Consider the following 18,707-nt stretch of genomic DNA (forward strand, 5'->3'; position numbering starts at 1 on the left):
ACAGAGGAAGCTTTTGACTTCATATCCCGTCCTCATATATTGTTGTCATATCTCAACCCCATATCGTGTCCTCCTATCCCGACGTCCTATCTCGACCTCGTATCCCGACCTCGTATCCCATCCTTTCCCGTCCTCCTATCCCGTCCTCCTATCCCGTCCTCCTATCTTGACCTCCTATCTTGACCTCCTATCCCGTCCTCCTATCCCGTCCTCCTATCTCGACCTATCCCGTCCTCCTATCGCGTCCTCCTATCGCGTCCTCCTATCGCGTCCTCCTATCCCCACCTCCTATCCCCACCTCCTATCTCGACCTTGTATCCCATCCTCATATCCCGATCCATAATATGTGTACCAGGTATTGAAATATGTCCAGCCGTACGAAAGTTATGTGAGAACATACATTTCCCATTGATTTGCATGGGACTTTAAATGAAAACCCTGACCCTCACAAATTGGGGTAGTTAAGGGTTAAATCAACTATCCTATATTTTAAGTTGACATATAAGTAACACATGACCAAGTATTATCGAAATATCTCCAGTCGTTTGGAAGTTATGCAGTAACATATATTTCCAATAGACTTGTATGGGACTTTAAACAAAAACCCCGCCCCTGGCAAATGGGGGGGGGGAGTAAGGGTTAAATCACCTATCCTATGTTTGTTGTTGACATATAAGTAACGTGTGCTAAGTTTCATGTTAATATCTTTAGCCGTTTGGAAGTTTTTGTGGAACATACACACACATTGAGTTTTAGATATATAGATGATGTGACAGAGGTATATGAGGCCTCTACTGTTCCTTTGTATGTCTCCGATATTGTACTGTACATAGTATACAAATGCGACCTTCTATGCTTCATCAGAGGGGTAACTTGTATCTTCTGGGCCCCGATGCAAAATCTGCAAAAGGGCCCCATGTGGAAATTATAATACTGATCTCTTATGGTGCAGATGTGGCCTGTTTGCGGCCGCCGGAGGTTGTAGGGGAAGCTGAAAGTAGCACCACAAGCTACTCTGTTAACAAAGCTTTGGGTGTGGCTATGCCATTTGCGCAACTGCAATTAAAGTCAAATTTAATATGTATGGGCGTTAATATGTGAACAATATCTCATGCACTCATCTGCAAATTTTCCAGCCACTTCTGTCCACTGCACCCACACCAGAAAGGCCATGGAGGATGTGCTATAAATATCTAACATGGGAATTCTCGTTTAACCCCTTAAGGACCAGGCCATTTTACACCTTAGGACCAGAGCGTTTTTTGCACATCTGACCACTGTCACTTCAAACATTAATAACTCTGGAATGCTTTTAGTTATCATACTGATTCCGAGATTGTTTTTTCGTGACATATTCTACTTTAACATGGTGGTAAATTTTTGTGGTAACTTGCATCCTTTCTTGGTGAAAAATCCCAAAATGTGATGGAAAAAATAGAAAATTTTGCATTTTTCTAGCTTTGAAGCTCTCTGCTTGTAAGGAAAATGGATATTCCAAATTAAAAAAAAATGTATTCACATTTCCAATATGTCTACTTTATGTTTGCATCATAACATTTATGAGTTTTTACTTTTGGAAGACACCAGAGGGCTTCAAAGTTCAGCAGCAATTTTCCAATTTTCCACAAAATTTTAAAACTCACAATTTTTCAGGGACCAGTTCAGGTTTGAAGTGGATTTGAAGGGTCTTCATATTAGAAATACCCCATAAAAGACCCCATTATAAAAACTGCACCCCCAAAAGTATTCAAAATGACATTCAGTCAGCGTTTTAACCCTTTAGGTGTTTCACAGGAATAGCAGCAAAGTGAAGGAGGAAATTCACAATCTTCATTTTTTACACTTGCATGTTCTTGTAGACCCAATTTTTGAATTTTTACAAGGGGTAAAAGGAGAAAATTTATACTTGTATTTGTTGCCCAATTTCTCTCGAGTAAGCACATACCTCATATACCTATGTAAATTGTTCGGCGGGCGCAGTAGAGGGCTCAGAAGCGAAGGAGCGACAAGGGGATTTTGGAGAGTACTTTTTTCTGAAATGGTTTTTGGGGGGCATGTTGCATTTAGGAAGCCCCTATGGTGCCAGAACAGCAAAAAAAAAAAAAAAAACACATGGCATACCATTTTGGAAACTAGACCCCTTGAGGAACGTAACAAGGAATTAAGTGAGCCTTAATACCCCACAGGTGTTTCAAGACTCTTGCATATGTAAAAAAAAAAAAAATGTTTCACTAAAATGTGTGTTTCCCCCCTAAATTTCACATTTTTGCAAGGGTTAATAGCAGAAAATACCCCCCAAAATTTGTAACCCCATCTCTTCTGAGTATGGAGGTACCCCATAAGTTGACCTGAAGTGCACTACGGGTGAACTACAATGCTCAGAAGAGGAGTCATATTTGGCTTTTTGAGAGCAAATTTTGCTCATGGGGCATGTCGCATTTAGGAAGCCCCTATGGTGCCAGGACAGCAAAATAACCCCCACATGGCACACCATCTTGGAATCTAGACCCCTTGAGGAACATAACAAGGGGTACAGTGAGCATTTAACCCCCACTGGTGTCTGTCAGATCTTTGAAACAGTGGGCTGTACAACATTTTCAATTTGCACAGCCCACTGTTCCAAAGATCTGTCAGACACCAGTGGGGTGTAAATTCTCCCTGCATCCCTCATTACATTCCATGAGGGGTGTAGTTTCCGAAATGGGGTCACATGTGGTTGTTTGTTAAAGCGGTTTTGACAAACGCAAAAAAAAAATCAGCCACCCATGTGCAAATCACCTCAAATGTACATGGTGCACTCTCCTTTCTGTGCCTTGTTGTGCGCCCCCAGAGCACTTTGCACCCACATATGGGGTATCTCCGTAGTCGGGAGAAATTGCATTACAAATTTTGGGGGGCTTTTTTCCCCTTTTACCTCTTGTCAAAATGAAAAGTATAGGGCAACACAAGCATGTTAGTGTAAAAAAAAAATTTTTTTTTACACTAACATGCTGGTGTAGACCCCAACTTCACCTTTTCATAAGGGGTGAAAGGAGAAAAAGCCCCCCAAAATTTGTTAGGCAATTTCTCCCGAGTACGGCGATACCCCATATGTGACCCTAAACTGTTGCCTTGAAATACGACAGGGCTCCAAAGTGAGAGCGCCATGTGCATTTGAGGCCTGAATTAGGGATTGGCATAGGGGTTGATATAGGGGTATTCTACGCCAGTGATTCCAAAACAGGGTGCCTCCAGCTTTTGCAAAACTCCCAGCATGCTTGGACAGTCAACGGCTGTCCGGCAATACTGGGAGTTGTTGTTTTGCAACAGCTGGAGGCTCCATTTTGGAAACAGTGGCGTACCAGACGTTTTTCATTTTTATTGGGGAGGGGGCTGTGTAGGGGTATGTGTATATGTAGTGTTTTTTACTTTTTATTTTATTTTGTGTTAGTGTAGTGTAGTGTAGTGTTTTTAGAGTACAGTCACACAGGCGGGGGATTACAGCGAGTATCCCGCTGCGAGTTTGAGCTGCCGCGCAAAATTTGCTGCATCGGAAACTTGCAGCCTGATACTCACTGTAAGCCCCCTGCCCATGTGAATGTACCCTGTACATTCACAGGGCGGGGGGGGGGGGGGGGACCTCCAGCTGTTGCAAAACTATAACTCCCAGCATGCACAGTCTATCAGTGCATGCTGGTAGTTATAGTTTTGAAACAGCTGGAGGCACACGGGTTGGGAAACACTGAGTTAGGAAACAGACAATGTTTCCCAACCAGTGTGCCTCCAGTTGTTGCAAAACCACTACTCCCAAACATTCTCAGGCATGCTGGAAGTAGTAGTTCGGCAACATCTTTAGAGCCAGATGTTGCCGAACTACAACTCTCAGCTTGCTTGGAGTTGTAGTTTTGCAACATCTGGAGGACTACAGTTTGCAGACCACTAATACAGTGGTTCCCAATCTGTGCCCTTCCAGATGTTGCAAAACTACAACTCCCAGTATGCCAAAACTGTCCAGGCATGCTGGGAGTTGTAGTTCTGCAACATCTGAAGGGCCAGATGTTACAGAACTACAACTCCCAGCATGTCTGGACAGTAAGGGCATGCTGAGGATGTGTAGTTTTGCAACATCTGGAAGGGCACAGTGGTCTCCAACTGTGGACCTCCAGATGTTGCAAAACTGCAACTCCCAGCATGCCCAGACGCGAAGGGCTGTCTGGGCATGCTGGGAGTTGAAGTGTAAGGGGATCAGATGGATCAGTCCAGATCGCTTTACGACGGTCTGGACTGCTGCAAAGGTCTTGCGCCGCTGCCGAAGATCCACTCACCTGTCGCCACTGCTGCCGTCTCTGCCGCCGGGATCCTGGTCTTTAGGGACGAGGTAAGTACGGGGCCGGGCCCCAGCACTCCCCCGTCCCCCGCCGCGTCCTCCGGTAACCACTCCCCCCCCCCCCCTGCGATTGGTCGGTTAGCTAACCGAAGAATCGCAGGGGATAGGAGGAGGTGGCAGGCTTGCCACCTCGCTTCTAGCCTCCAGCATGGTCCTGACTGTCTGTGACAACCGGGATCAGGCAAAATTACCCAGAGACCCGATCAGCCCGGTATCGCCGCAGATCGCAGAAGCGATTTCCCTCGCGATTTGTGGCGATTGCCGACATGGGGGGCAGACATGGCCCCCTTCGGCATTTGCCCTGGATGCTTGCTGAAGCATTTCAGCAGGCATCCGCTTCCGATCTCTGCCCGGCGCGCGGCAGGGACCGGAAAGCGCCAGGGCGTAAGTTTACGCCCTTGGTCCTTAAGTACCAGGGCGCAAGGGCCTAAGGGTATGTTCACACTTTGGAATTCCGCTGTGTGAACCCTAACATTGGTATGAATGAGCCTCCCATGGACCAATTTACATTGTGGAATATTAGTGGCGGAATTACGTGCGAACTGCATTGCCGTCAATGGTGACGTCATAGGTGGTCCCTGATTGGAATTAGGAGTGCAGATATTCCATAGTGTAAACATACTCTAAAGCTACATATGTGGCAGTTATGGAGGAGTTTTCTGTAAATATTGCTAAATCATTTAAAGAGTACATGTCACCAAATAAAGTTTTCTAAACTTACTCAGGCTATGTTCCCTAACCACTCCTAACACCCCTCCCACCCTTTAAAAAAATTTCCGAGCTTTAAAAGCTGTGTATCTTAACGTTCTTCTTGCTCACATTGTGCAGTCTCCCAGCAGGAGAAAGTGACCGTTTCCCAGCAGGCATGACATCACTAAAGCCTGCTGGGGGACAACTTCCGCCCATACATCATTGCAGTGCTGTGATGAATAGAAGACCTTAAGCTCTGTGCATGTTTCAGTGAGGCTCTTTGCAGCTTTCAGTGAGGCTCTTTGCAGCTTTCATTGAGGCGCTGTGCAGCTGTCAATCAAGCTCAGTGCAGAGAAACACTTCCTGAGTTTGGACTCCTGCCAGGCTGGGAGGAAACCAAACTCACTGTATTAATTGTGGCAGGGAACAGAACAGAGCCACCTAGTGGCCGGTTTTTATATTACATTTTAAACATATTTATGTTGATAATTTTAAAAGCAAGTGAATGGGAAAGTGTTTGCTAATTAAACAAGGAACACTATATTAAAAGTTTTATTTGGTGACAGGTACTCTTAAATAATGAAACCATGTGTACCTGTCATATTTTTTTCACATGACATAGAAACTTTAAGTATTTGTTTATTTTCATCTGTTACTCTTTTTTTAGGATATGATTTTGCTGTCAGTGAAGGGAAAGATTATTTATTTGCAGAGATTAAAAACCCGTATAGGAATAATACTGAGAGTTTGCTAGTTTGTATCAAATTTTTACATATTGTAATGGCCGCCCCTTTATATAGTTGGGGAGGGGGGGCTGGACTAAAACCCATTGGTCAAGCTGCGGGTTATCGGTTTAGCTGGTGCTCTCTGGGAGAACATGTAACAACGAATCATATGACTGCATAACATGACATGTGACAAACTTACACAGGTCCTTGGGACCTCCCACAGGTCCTTTACACTACCTATACACAGGGATCCTGTCTAGGCATTAAAGTGATATACACACCTTTATAAAACAAACAGGGGGATACCTTGCAGGGGAGCCCCCAGGTCACTGAGGGACTCAACCTGACAGGGCCTAAAGGTATAGTGCAGGACCATGTCCTGTACTGGGACATCACACTGCCATATGTAAGGAGGTATTTTCTCCTAGAAGCAATGTTTCTTTCTAAAGGTGACAAAACTTCAATGTATGAAATTGGTGGCAAAGAAACTGCTTATACCGCTGTGTAATGGAATTGTAATATGACCATGTGTATGATATTGTCCATTTATAATCACTATGGTGGCCCATGACCACTGTTGTTCTAAACTGCTTTTTGGCAGTCACAGTATATGTGTAGGGAATTTTCTTTAGTCATATGTGCAATTTTGTTTGTTTTCTTCGTTAAGATGTATTTATACTTTTTGTGACTGTTGTGTTTTTTTTCTTCCAGATTATAGTATAAAACCATCAAATAGTGACTGGAAACAAGCTTCCTAAAGATAAAGGCAACAATGAATCGTATATTCTGGCCAGGGATTGTATGCTTCTTATTGACATTTTGCTCGGTGGCCAAGGCGTCTGAAAACCATTCTAAGGATGCATTTCCCTGGAAAGATCTTAGGTTACCAAAATATGTCACCCCTTTGCACTATGACCTATCTATACACCCAAACCTGACTACACTTACATTTGCTGGCCTTGCCAAGATCACAATTGTTGTAAGACAGCAAACAAATTCTGTCATTCTGCATAGTAAACATCTGATCATAACCAAGACAAGTTTAGAAAGAAAAAAGGGCAACGGGCTTGTACAACAAGATTTACACCTTCTGGAACATCCTGCAAGTGAACAAATTGCACTTCAAGCTGCTGATCCACTGAGCGCTGGAGAAAACTATACCCTGCTTATTGCCTACAATGCCAACCTCTCGGACAGCTTCCATGGATTTTATAAAGGCTCTTATAGAACCCCAGATGGGCAGATCAGGTAAACCTGGTTCTAATTAATGAAGTAGATCCAATAATTTTAAAGGAGTACTCCGAAGCTAACCTTTTATAGGGGAATTGTAGCATGAGGCAAAGTTATATAACATTCTAATATACTCACGTTTTCCATATGGTCTTCTTCCCGGTCTTCTCCTCGCTTTTCTCTCCGGCCGGAAGCTGGGTCTTCTGATGACGCTCGACCTGTATTTCTTCTTGATCCGCCGCCATCTTCGCCCGGTGACTCATTGCTCCCATGAGTCACTGAGGGCTGTGCCGGCCTCCCCGCCCGGAGTCGGCTACTCCCCCAAAGTAAATTTATTCTGCGCATGCGCAGTACTACGCTAATAGCGTAGGGCTAACGCTAGGCTCCTATCGCTGCCTACGTTAGCCCTACGCTATTTGCGTAGTGCTGCGCCTACGCTATTTGAGTAGTGCTGTGCTGCGCCACGCTGGTGCAGTGTTTCCCAACCAGGGTGCATACGCTATTTGCATAGTGCTGTGCTGCGTAGTGCTGCGCCACACTAGTGCAGTGTTTCCCAACCAGGGTGCCTACGCTATTTGCGTAGTGCTGTGCTGCGTAGTGCTGCGCCACGCTAGTGCAGTGTTTCCCAACCAGGGTGCCTACGCTATTTGCGTAGTGCTGTGCTGCGTAGTGCTGCGCCACGCTAGTGCAGTGTTTCCCAACCAGGGTGCCTCCAGTTGTTGCAAAACTACAACTCCCAGCATGCCCGGACAGCCGAAGGCTGTCCGGGCATGCTGGGAGTTGTAGTTTCGCAACAGCTGGAGGCACCCTGGTTGGGAAACACAGCGCTAGTGGGCACATGGAAGGAGGGAAGGAGCTGTGGGCCTTACTTTATTATAATTTATTATAATTTCCTAATAGGGGGAGAGAGCAGCAGCTAACAGGAAGCTGGAGCAGGGAGTCATGGGAAATGTAGTCTTTATGACATGGCTGCTTACTGCTACAGGTGGCAATTACAAGAGAATGGCTGAGCCAAATTTGACAAAAGAGGTATCGTTGGAAAGGTCTTTGAAAGAGCTATCAGATGCGGTAAACTTGTTTTTTAAGTACCAGCGCTCCGGAGTACTCCTTTAAATATAAATTGTAATAAAACACGTCAATGTGTGTGCCCTTTTGTTTGCAGGTATCGGCGATAAAATAATACTGACTGCAAATTTTGGAATTCCATAACATTTCCTCTAATAGCCAAATTACTTTTTTAAGTTGTAGAGATCTACAAATCTAAGCTGTGTTTTTTCAAGTTGTAGAGCCCTTCAATTGAGCAACAGTGTGATAAGGACACACATAGGGGCTGTAATATGTTTTATTTATGGTTTTACTATGATTGTTCGAGAAATGAAATAAAATCAGCAAAATGTTGATTTTGTCCTTTGTCGAATTTATACTCATCACCCAAGTGCTGCAAGGTGCGAACCATTGAGTCATCTTGCGGCCCTCACCTACTAATTCTGACCAAATACTTTAGCGGTGTAGTATTTATCTAGTCATACAGTCGTTCGATTGTTCATACAGATCCATGTGATCTGCACTGTATGGATAGACTCTATCAAAAGCATTGTCCCATTAATTATGCATGCCTAGCAAAGGTCTCGGGGCACCGCACCACCAATGTCAGTCATTAGGATGGCGTTGTCTAAAGTATTAATAGGAGGAATCAGTGATTGCAGGGTATGAAGAAGGCTTGTGTTCCAAGCCTTCTCTATACTCCCTTAATGTCCCCATGGCGAAAATACACTTCATGGGTCATTAAGGGGTCTGCCGACCCGCAGACCAACTAATAGGCAATTGTTCACAATGATTTTCAGTATTGATTATTATTGATTTGACAGATTAGTTGTTTTAGTCCTAAATATCATAAAATTCACCCGTAATAAAATAACTGAACTAAGAGTTTTATTGCTTTACTGTGAGATTAAATGTATCTCTCATTGCAATCTCTTTTTGCCAGGGTTCTTGCATCGACCCAGTTTGAGCCTACAGCCGCCCGTATGGCCTTCCCATGTTTTGATGAACCTGCATTTAAAGCCAGTTTCTCCATTAAAATCCGAAGAGAAGCAAAGCACAGTGCTGTGTCCAACATGCCCATAGTAAGTATTTTCTCATGACTGCCAACAATGTCAGCAATTCACAAATACTGCATCTTAAATGGTGACATTAAAGGGGTACTCCGGCCCTAAGACATCTTATCCCCTATCCAAAGGATAGGGGATAAGATGTCTGATCACGGGGGTCCTGCCGCTGGGGACCCCCGCAATCTGTCATTCAGCACCCACCTCTGGGAGCTGCATGCAGCGCTGCAGCTTCGGAGTCTGTCGGGTCACGACTACGGAGCCGGAGTTTCGTGACATCATGACTCCGCCCCTTGTGTGACGTCACGCCCCACCCACACAATGCAAGTCTATCGGAGGGGGCGTGGGATAAGATGTCTTAGGGACGGCGTACCCCTTTAAATAGAGGACAAATGTAATATTAATAGTGAATGCTAGAAGTGCATACTAGAATGCACTAGAATGGGCATACACAGAAGTACAGTGCCCTCTAATCCTCTTCCATTAAACATTTTAAACCTTTTAAAGGGGTATTCCGACTTTATACATCTTATAACTCATCTATATGTCATGGTCACGCCTCCTAGTGATGTCACATCCCCTCCCATAGAAATGAATGGAGGGGGTGTGGTGTGACGTCACTAGGGGGTGTGGTGTGATGTCACGTCCCCGTCTCGGAGGCAGTGTCCGGCACAGAATGCCAGGGGCTGCACCGAGATTGTGGGGGTCCCCAGCAGCGGGACCCCTGCGATGATACATTTTATCCCCTATGCTTTGGATAGGGTATAAGATGTATAAAGCTAGAATACCCTATAAGATGTAGCTACATTTACATTAAATGTCTTTCTTTTTGATGCAGCATGTATATAGAGCTAAAGACCTCTAGAGATGGAGATTTCATACATTTAACTTTTAACAATTATTGATGGATTGTAATAAAAAGGCTTGAGAGAGGTGCTCTGTGCTGAGCTATTAAAGGGGTATTCCAGGATTTTTTCTTCTTCAGCCTTTGAGTCCATGGTGCCAAGTTATAATACTGTAATATGTTTCTATTACCTCCATGCGCCTCTATGTCCTGTTTTCATGCACAAGATCCACACCCGGAAGTGCTGTATTACTGTTGTGTCTGACCTTTTCCAGCATTCCATGCGGCCAAAGACAATATGTTATAGGCCAATTGGTTTCCAGTGGGCGTCTATGCTGCAGTAAGTGTGTGGATAGTATTACTTCAGTGAATCCTTCCACCCTATTATCCACTTACCCATTGGAGCATAGCCACGCCCTCTGGAGACCATGTGACTTATGACATATTGTCTCCGGCCACATGGAATAGGTGCATAAAAATGAGACAAAGAAGTCCACAGAGGTAATAGAAGAATATAACTTTGCATTAAGGGTTTAAATGAAAAACAATCCTGGAATATCCCTTTTAAAGAGCAGGGGGGGAATATAGTTTTATTCTCTATCTGCCTCTGTTTTGGGAGTTGTCATTCATAAAAATGCACAGAAAAATGCATACGCTCTACATTCACCTCTCTGCGATCATTTCTTTTCTAGGTGAAGACTGTACACGTGGGTGATGGGCTCTTAGAAGATCACTTTGACGTCACGGTTAAGATGAGCACCTATCTTGTGGCGTTTATTGTTTCGGACTTCAGATCAATCAGTCAGGTCACAAGTCATGGGGTCAAGGTAAAGGTTCACAAACTGTTAGCTTTTTTTTTATTTTTTATTTTTTTACCTATAGTGACTTCACCTCTTTTTGGATTTCCTTATCTCTTTCCCACATATTTTAATCTTTTTTGTGATTATGGAGGAGGTGGCACAAAATAATCCTACAAAGGACATCATTTTATATTCCCCCTGTGGGCACTGGTGTTGGGGCAGTGGTTGTCGCACAGTGCAGCGCCATTTTATGCTAGGGATGTTAGACACCCACTACTTACAGGTGGCCATGATGTGGCTAGCGGGCTTACACTTCATGATCATAAATAGAGATGAGCGAACTTACAGTAAATTCGATTCGTCACAAACTTCTCGGCTCGGCAGTTGATAACTTATCCTGCATAAATTAGTTCAGCTTTCCGGTGCTCCGGTGGGCTGGAAAAGGTGGATACAGTCTCCTAGGAAAGATTCTCCTAGGACTGTATCCACCTTTTCCAGCCCACGGGAGCACCTGAAAACTGAACTAATTTATGCAGGATAAGTCATCAACTGCGGAGCCGAGAAGTTTGTGACGAATCGAATTTACTGTAAGTTCGCTCATCTCTAATCATAAAGTACACTAACGACCTGTTAGTTTAATAAATGGTGCTGAGAAGCATTAGATCATTGTGCATGTTAGACCATGTCTGTGTTTTTCTCTAGTTGAAATCACATAATTTTATATGTTTGAGCAAGCTTATAGATACCTGAAATATAGCACAACCCACAAATCAGACCGTAGTACAAAAGAGAATAATAATTCCCAGTACACAGTATAGGAGGGAGGTGGTACATAAAGTCTTCAGAAGCAATATTATTGTAAAACAGTCTGCGCCCATACACATATGGTTTCAAACAACCAGTTGTGTGCCTCCCATAGAAGCTATATGCACCTTTATGATACAACAACCGCCATTGACAATATTGAAGTCATAATCAGTGATCCCCCAACTTAGAATAGCCTCAGATTACGATATTTTTACATACAATGGTCTTTTCTGGACCATTGTAACTTTAAATGATATTTAACTGTGAAACTTATCAATGGCTGAAAGATCTGATCAATCAGAATGGGCATTTTACTGGTAAAGCACCTGTATTACTCAAGTGCATGTTCTGACTGTCTGGTAGCGCCCCCTACAGTACAAGGAAGTATTACATGTTCTCTACTACTCTTTATCATTGCCAAAGTTAACTGCTTCAGTGGACACCATGTGGGGGCGGCTCCATTTAACTTTTTGGGACACTGCATGTACTGTACAGGACCTTGAAGAAGCTCCTGTCCTCTACATAGACAGTGATTACAACTCCCAGCAGCTCTTTTATATGTAATAACTTGCTGTATCTGTAATAGTTATCTATTTATTTTTCTTTATTCCTCACTTTTTGCTATATATTTTTTTTATGACATTCTGGGGCTTCAGTACAAATTACCAGGTTTCCATAGAGTTATGGTCTCAACATACAATGGTTTCTACATACAATGGTCGTCCTGGAACCAATTATACCTTGAGAGACCACTGCACTGTATTAGCACCTGAACATTACCATTGCTGGTTTGGATGCCATATTGCCAGTATATTAAATGTCACTCTATTTACAGTTCCATTCTTCTATCCATCTAATCTTTCTTGCCTATATTTTTTATTGAATGTGGGTCACAAGGTACAAAACATTGAGGAGCTCTGGTTTAGATCATTTTCATACACATACCGTGTGCCATGTTTCCTTAGTACAGTGATCCCTCAACTTACAATGGCCTCAGGTTACAATATTTTCAGCATATAATGATCTTTTCTGGACCACTGTAACTTGAAACCAGACTCAACATACAATATTGCGGACAGTCCAGATCTGTGAAACATGTCAGTGGCCGGAAGAACCAACCAATCAGAATGGGCATTCACTGGTAAAACCCCTGTATTACTGAAGTGCATGCACTGACTGGCTGTCTGGTAGCGCATCCTACAGTACAGGGAGGTTCTACATGTTCTGTACTATTTACCTGTGCCAGGGATAGCTGCTCCAGGTAAGGGTGGCTCCATTTTACTTTATTAGGACTCTGTCTGTACTATACAGGACCCTGAAGAAGCTCCTGTCGTCTACATAGACAGTGATTACAGCTCCCAGCAGCTCTTTCTTACTTTTATATGTAAGGACTTGCTTTATCTGTATTAGTTATCTACTTATTTTTCTTTATTCCTCGCTTTTTCCTATTTTTGGATGACATTTTGGTGGCTTTAGAACCAATTACCAGGTTTCCATAGAGTTATGGTCTCAACATACAATGGTCGTCCTGGAACCAATTAATATTGTAACTTGAGGGACCACTGTACATTAATACTACCACTTTACATAATGGCACAGTCTGCACTAAGACAAGCTATTTTATAGACTCTAAAGCAGTGTTTTCCAACCAATGTGCCTCCAGCTGTTGCAAAACTACATCTCCAAACAAGCCTTTGGTTGGAAAATACTGCTCTAAATCATCTAGCAGGGTGACTTGCTTTGTATTGTAATCCGTCCAGTGTCTAACCACAAGACAGTTTTATTTATTCTGATATTTTTGGGCATGATTTTTCTGCACTGAACTTGGGCCCCTCTATTATCGGAGGTTGTGCATACAGGTGAATCCATGGTTAATACTATAATATGTTTTCTGTGCTTTTATCCTAGATCTCTGTCTATTCTGTCCCACATAAGATAGAACAAGCTGTGTATGCCTTAGATGCAGCAGTAAAACTTCTGGACTTTTATGAAGAATATTTTCGGATACCGTACCCTTTGCCAAAGCAAGGTGTAGTGACTGATAGGTGTTTTAAAGAATGTGTTCATTTTTTGCGTGTGTGATTATATTGTATATTATTTATATTAATTATTTAGATCTTGCGGCAATTCCTGACTTTCAGTCTGGTGCAATGGAAAACTGGGGGCTTACGACTTACAGAGAGTCCTCATTGCTGTATGATCCTAAGACATCCACAGCCTCTTATAAACTCTGGATTACAATGGTTATTGCTCACGAGTTGGCTCATCAGGTCAGTAGAGAGTAATCTTAACTTACATTACGTCATAAATGCTATTGTTAAAAAATCATTGACTTCATTTTAGTTCAGATTTCAGTATATTCTATTGTCATTGTGCACCAGTATGTCACCTTTATTTATTTATATTGACCATATTTTTAAATTAGATTTCCAAGATCCGATAGAAAATCTAGAAAACGGTGGTCATGCCATACATAGGCCTCCCATTATTCACATGGTTATGAAGTTCCTGGGTCCCGGTACTATCGCACTGAGGCTAGGATTCCACTGAGGTTTTTGCAATGCGTTTTTTTAGGCTTAAAAATGCCAGAAAAACTGCCACTGTTTTTCCCTGAGTTTTGTCGTTTTTACCTTTGTGTGGAATTTTGCCTTTTTTGGCCCCTTTGGCGTTTTTTTTCAACAATTTTTGGGTACCAAAAAAAAAAAAATTGGATGCAGTAGGGATGGGAAAAAAAATTTTAAACAAAATTTTTATTTTTATAACAAAATTTTTAGAAATTTTTAATAAAGTGTGTGTACCGTATGTGTGTATGTGTTACTTTTTTAATTTTTTACATTTTTTTAGGTAGTACTCCTACCATGGACTGTTCCATGATGTGAGTAGTAGTATCTGTACTAATAGACATATCGCCCCGGCTGTCACTCCTGACACCCGATGTGATCATCCATAATATAGCAGAGATGTGGAGCGGCTCTATACAGCGCTCGCATCTCTGCTCTGTACTCCGGCCAGTGATGTGAATAGAACATCACTTATTCATATTTTCCGCCCAGAGTGGGGATTGGCCAGATGGTTGCAGCCAATCACAGGTCTCAGAGGTAAATATGAATGAGTGATGTTCTATTCATATCACTGGCCGGAGTATAGTGCAGAGATGCAAGAGCTGTAGTGAGCCTCTCCGCATCTCTGCAATTGATAGGACGATCGCATTGGGTGTCAGGAGTGACACCCGCTGTGATCTGTCCTTAACTGTAGGTACTACAGCTCCCAATATGGAGCACACTCTGCTCCATGCTGAGAGCTGTAGTACCTGCATTATTAAACAGATCACAACGAGTGTAACTTCTGACACCTGTTGCGATCTGTCTATTAATTCAGGTACTACAGCTCCCAGCATGGAGCAGAGTGTGCTCCATATTGGGAGCTGTAGTACCTGCAGTTAAGGAAAGATCACAGTGGATGTCACTCCTGACACCCACTGCGATCCTCCTGTATAATGTATAGATGCGGCCGGTGGCTCTTCTATGATCTGCACTGACGTATATATACACCTATTCATATTTCCTGCAGAGAGTTGTGATTGGCTGTGATATGAATAGGTGTGTATATACAGCAGTGCAGGGGCCATAGAAGAGAGGCCGCCCACATCTATATATTATACAGAAGGATCGCAATGGACCCGGGGAGATCTGTCAACTAGTACATGTACTACTACTTCCGTCATGGACCAGTGTGTTTCATGCTGGGAGTAGTAGTACCACCTAAAAAAATGTTTTTTAAAAGTGAAAAACACACACACTATATTTTTATTATTGTCAGCTAAATTTTTTGTGCCCTGCCCGCACAGATAAATTGATCCCTGTTTAAAAATTTATAAAAATTTGGTTATAAAAAAGATAAATGATCTACTGTATCTTTTTTTATAATTTTTTTTAAATGGTACACTATGAAATGTTATTAAAAAAGGTATCTCCACCGCTTTTTTGGATCGCTAAAGTCCAAAGAAGAATAAAAACTGCCGGCAAAAACACCAAAGTAAAAACCCACATGGCGATTTTTTTGGTGTTTTCTCACTTCCATAGACTTCTATGGGAGGAAAACGCCAAGATTTTCCGGATAAAAACTCCAAACTAGGATTTAGAGGGCATTTTTGAAAACCAGCCTCTGAGCCCAAAATAGCTGATAAAGGCCCAAAGAATTAAAAAAACGCCAAACTGAAAAACGCCAAGTGGATCTGGCATTTTGCAGTTTACTATTGACTTGCAGCTAACATCTGGACGCAATGTTTTTGCGTGAAAATCCTCAGTGGATTCCAGCCTAAGGCTAGGTTTCCACTGAGTTTTTTGTTTTGACAAAAATCACCAGAAATACTGCCAGAGAATTTCCCGGCATTTTGGCATTTTTTTCTGGCGTTTTTCTGGCGTTTTTCCCTTTGTGTGGAAATTCCCTGTTCACTTGCAGCCGCACCTTTTTTTCACACAATGGGTGTTTTTATTGGCGTTTTTTGCAAAAAAAAAGTGGAAACCTAGCCTTAAAGTGTCCAGAATACAGTACAGAATCCTCACTCTCGCTCGCAAAACTCTCCACTGTGCTGCACCTTCTACATCACCTCCCTCATCTCGGTCTATCATCCTACACCTGATCTTCGTTCTGTTAATCCCTCAAGGACCGGGTTTTTTTTCCGTTTTTGCACTTTCGTTTTTTCCTCCTTACCTTTAAAAAATCATAATTCTTTAAATTTTGCACCTAAATATCCATATAATGGCTTATGGTTTGCGCCACCAATTTTACTTTGTAATAACATCATTCATTTTACCCAAAAATCTACGGCGTAACGGAAAAAAAATAATTGTGCGACAAAATTGAAGAAAAAAACGCCATTTTCTAATTTAGGGGGCTTTCCTTTCTACACAGTACATTTTTCGGGAAAAATTACACCTTATCTTTATTCTGTTGGTCTATACGACTAAAAGGATACCCTACTTATATAGGTTTGATTTTGTCGTACTTCTGGAAAAAATCCTAACTACTATAACTTTTTTTTTTTCTCCGCGTATGGGGCGGTATGAAGGCTCATTTTTTGCGCCGTGATCTGAAGTTTATAGCGGTACCATTTTTGCATTGATAGGACTTTTTGATCGCTTTTTATTCATTTTTTCATTATATAAAAAGTGACCAAAAATATGCTATTTTGGAATTTTTTTGCGCGTACGCCATTGACCGTGCAGTTTAATTAATGACAGATTTTTATAATTCGCACTTTTCCGGACACTGCAATACCACATATGTTTGTTTTTATTTGCACTTTTTTTTTATGGTAAAAGGGGGGTGAAAAAAAAATAATTAGCATTCTGGGGTAGAATTAAAATCAGTCCTTGATCTGAAGGGTTGCTGACATGAGGCACTATTCTACAAGAAGAAACTTTAAAGCAAAAGCCAGCTCACCCCTGGTCCGGATATTGAGCACGGAAAAGTGCGGACTTGCACTGAAGCACAATGAAAAAATAGAACGGAATCCAGCTCAAAAGCAGATCAAATATGCGCAGCTTTATTTCGACATCACGCCCAAAGCAACAGGTACAAGTCAGAAATGACGCGTTTCGGCCAGGTGCTGGCCTTAGTCAAGGCCAGCACCTGGCCGAAACGCGTCATTTCCGACTTGTACCTGTTGCTTTTGGCGTGATGTTGAAATAAAGCTGCGCATATTTGATCTGCATTTGAGCTGGATTCCGTTCTATTTTTTCACTATTCTACAAGATAACATACTTCTTGAGGGCGCTGCCACAATAGGTCAGTACACAATGTGTAGTGGGCTTTATTTTTGAAAAATAGTGACGTATAAGCAGATGGGCTTATGATGGAGCATCTCTGTAAGTTGGTATTGCCTTAGAAACGTTGCCCTCAAGGAGTAGAGCCGCCCTGAATAGTAGTGTGAACATAGCCCAACAGTGAGTGCGATTTATTTTGTTTGTTAGTTGTAATTCTTTGTGACTTGTGAATGTTTCTAATTTTTTTGCAGTGGTTTGGAAACCTGGTAACAATGGAGTGGTGGAATGATCTGTGGCTGAATGAGGGTTTTGCCAAGTTCATGGAGTATATTGCTGTCAATGTTACTTATCCAGAGCTGCAAGTTGTAAGTTTATTTTTCTGTGATTTATTTGAAGTTGATCTGTCACCAGAAAATGCTGCTGTGATTAAGGGCAGTGTAGTGTAAGGACTGGCCCACTGTATATTGTAGTGCTTGGCTATTTATAGCTACCGACAAATACATCTGAGATCTATCTGAGATCTATCCCCCCGGAATACCAGGGACTCGTAACTATGGGGCAGAAACACACTGGATAGAATCGGAGAACTGTACCTAATAATGTAATAAAAGAAGTAGAATATATTGGTTATATCAGGATTGTGGCTACATGACAGACATAACGGGAAAGTCTATACAGAACATGTTTATAAAAACTGTGAATGCTAAAATAGTGGTGCTTTGCAGTAAAAACATGTGGAGCCCCGATGGGTCGTGGTACATATAGAAAATACCATATGAAGGACATATAGTCAGGGTTGTGTTGGCCATAAGTCACCTGTGGGCCTGTTTCTAGGGCATCAGTATTGAGGGGGGAAACACTTCACGGAGTTCAAAAATGCTTAATAATATTGATGTAGATTCTGCCGTCATGCTATGGCCTGGAGAAAAAAAATCTATTTCTCCTTTTGGTTAAACCCTCGTGGGTCGCAACAGCCATGAATGTTACCTGCAGAATAGACAGGCAGCCAATCATTATATTGTGAATTTGGGATTTCACCACCTACTGTGTATAGGAGGGAGTGCTACCGAATCTACAACAAAATATCTCTGTAATTCATGCGGTTTTTGCTGTGGATTTAGACAGAACTGCTGTGGAATGACTGTAGTGTTGTGTATTTAGTGTGAGTGCGCAGGGCAGCATGAACTTTACTTATGGCCCTGCATACAGCATGGTGGTTTGGTATTTGTCTCACGGTGTTAAAAAAAAAATGGGGGAGATTCTCTAAAAAAAAGCTGTATTTGTACGTTGTGCTAAATGATTACGTATTGAATTTTTTTTCTCATATTTTCAATTGGCTCTTGCCATATTTTCAATTGGCTCTTGC

The 18,707-nt window shown here is 42.2% G+C and overlaps 1 protein-coding gene across 5 annotated transcripts in view; it reads left to right on the top strand.

Annotated features, from left to right (window-relative positions):
• The window catches only part of ERAP1 (endoplasmic reticulum aminopeptidase 1), a 145,886-nt gene that overhangs the window by 97,378 nt on the left and 29,801 nt on the right, over positions 1 to 18,707 (top strand). For all 5 annotated transcript variants that reach the window (XM_056537567.1, XM_056537565.1, XM_056537566.1 and 2 more), the window contains exons 2-7: positions 6,496 to 7,032; positions 9,002 to 9,140; positions 10,659 to 10,793; positions 13,482 to 13,602; positions 13,689 to 13,843; positions 17,593 to 17,706. In XM_056537567.1, the coding sequence (XP_056393542.1) occupies positions 6,557 to 7,032; positions 9,002 to 9,140; positions 10,659 to 10,793; positions 13,482 to 13,602; positions 13,689 to 13,843; positions 17,593 to 17,706 (1,140 nt within the window). In that variant the 5' untranslated portion in view covers positions 6,496 to 6,556. The remainder of the gene's footprint in view (positions 1 to 6,495; positions 7,033 to 9,001; positions 9,141 to 10,658; positions 10,794 to 13,481; positions 13,603 to 13,688; positions 13,844 to 17,592; positions 17,707 to 18,707) is intronic.

Source organism: Hyla sarda, chromosome 1 (genome assembly GCF_029499605.1).
Source record: "Hyla sarda isolate aHylSar1 chromosome 1, aHylSar1.hap1, whole genome shotgun sequence".
NCBI lineage: Eukaryota > Metazoa > Chordata > Amphibia > Anura > Hylidae > Hyla > Hyla sarda.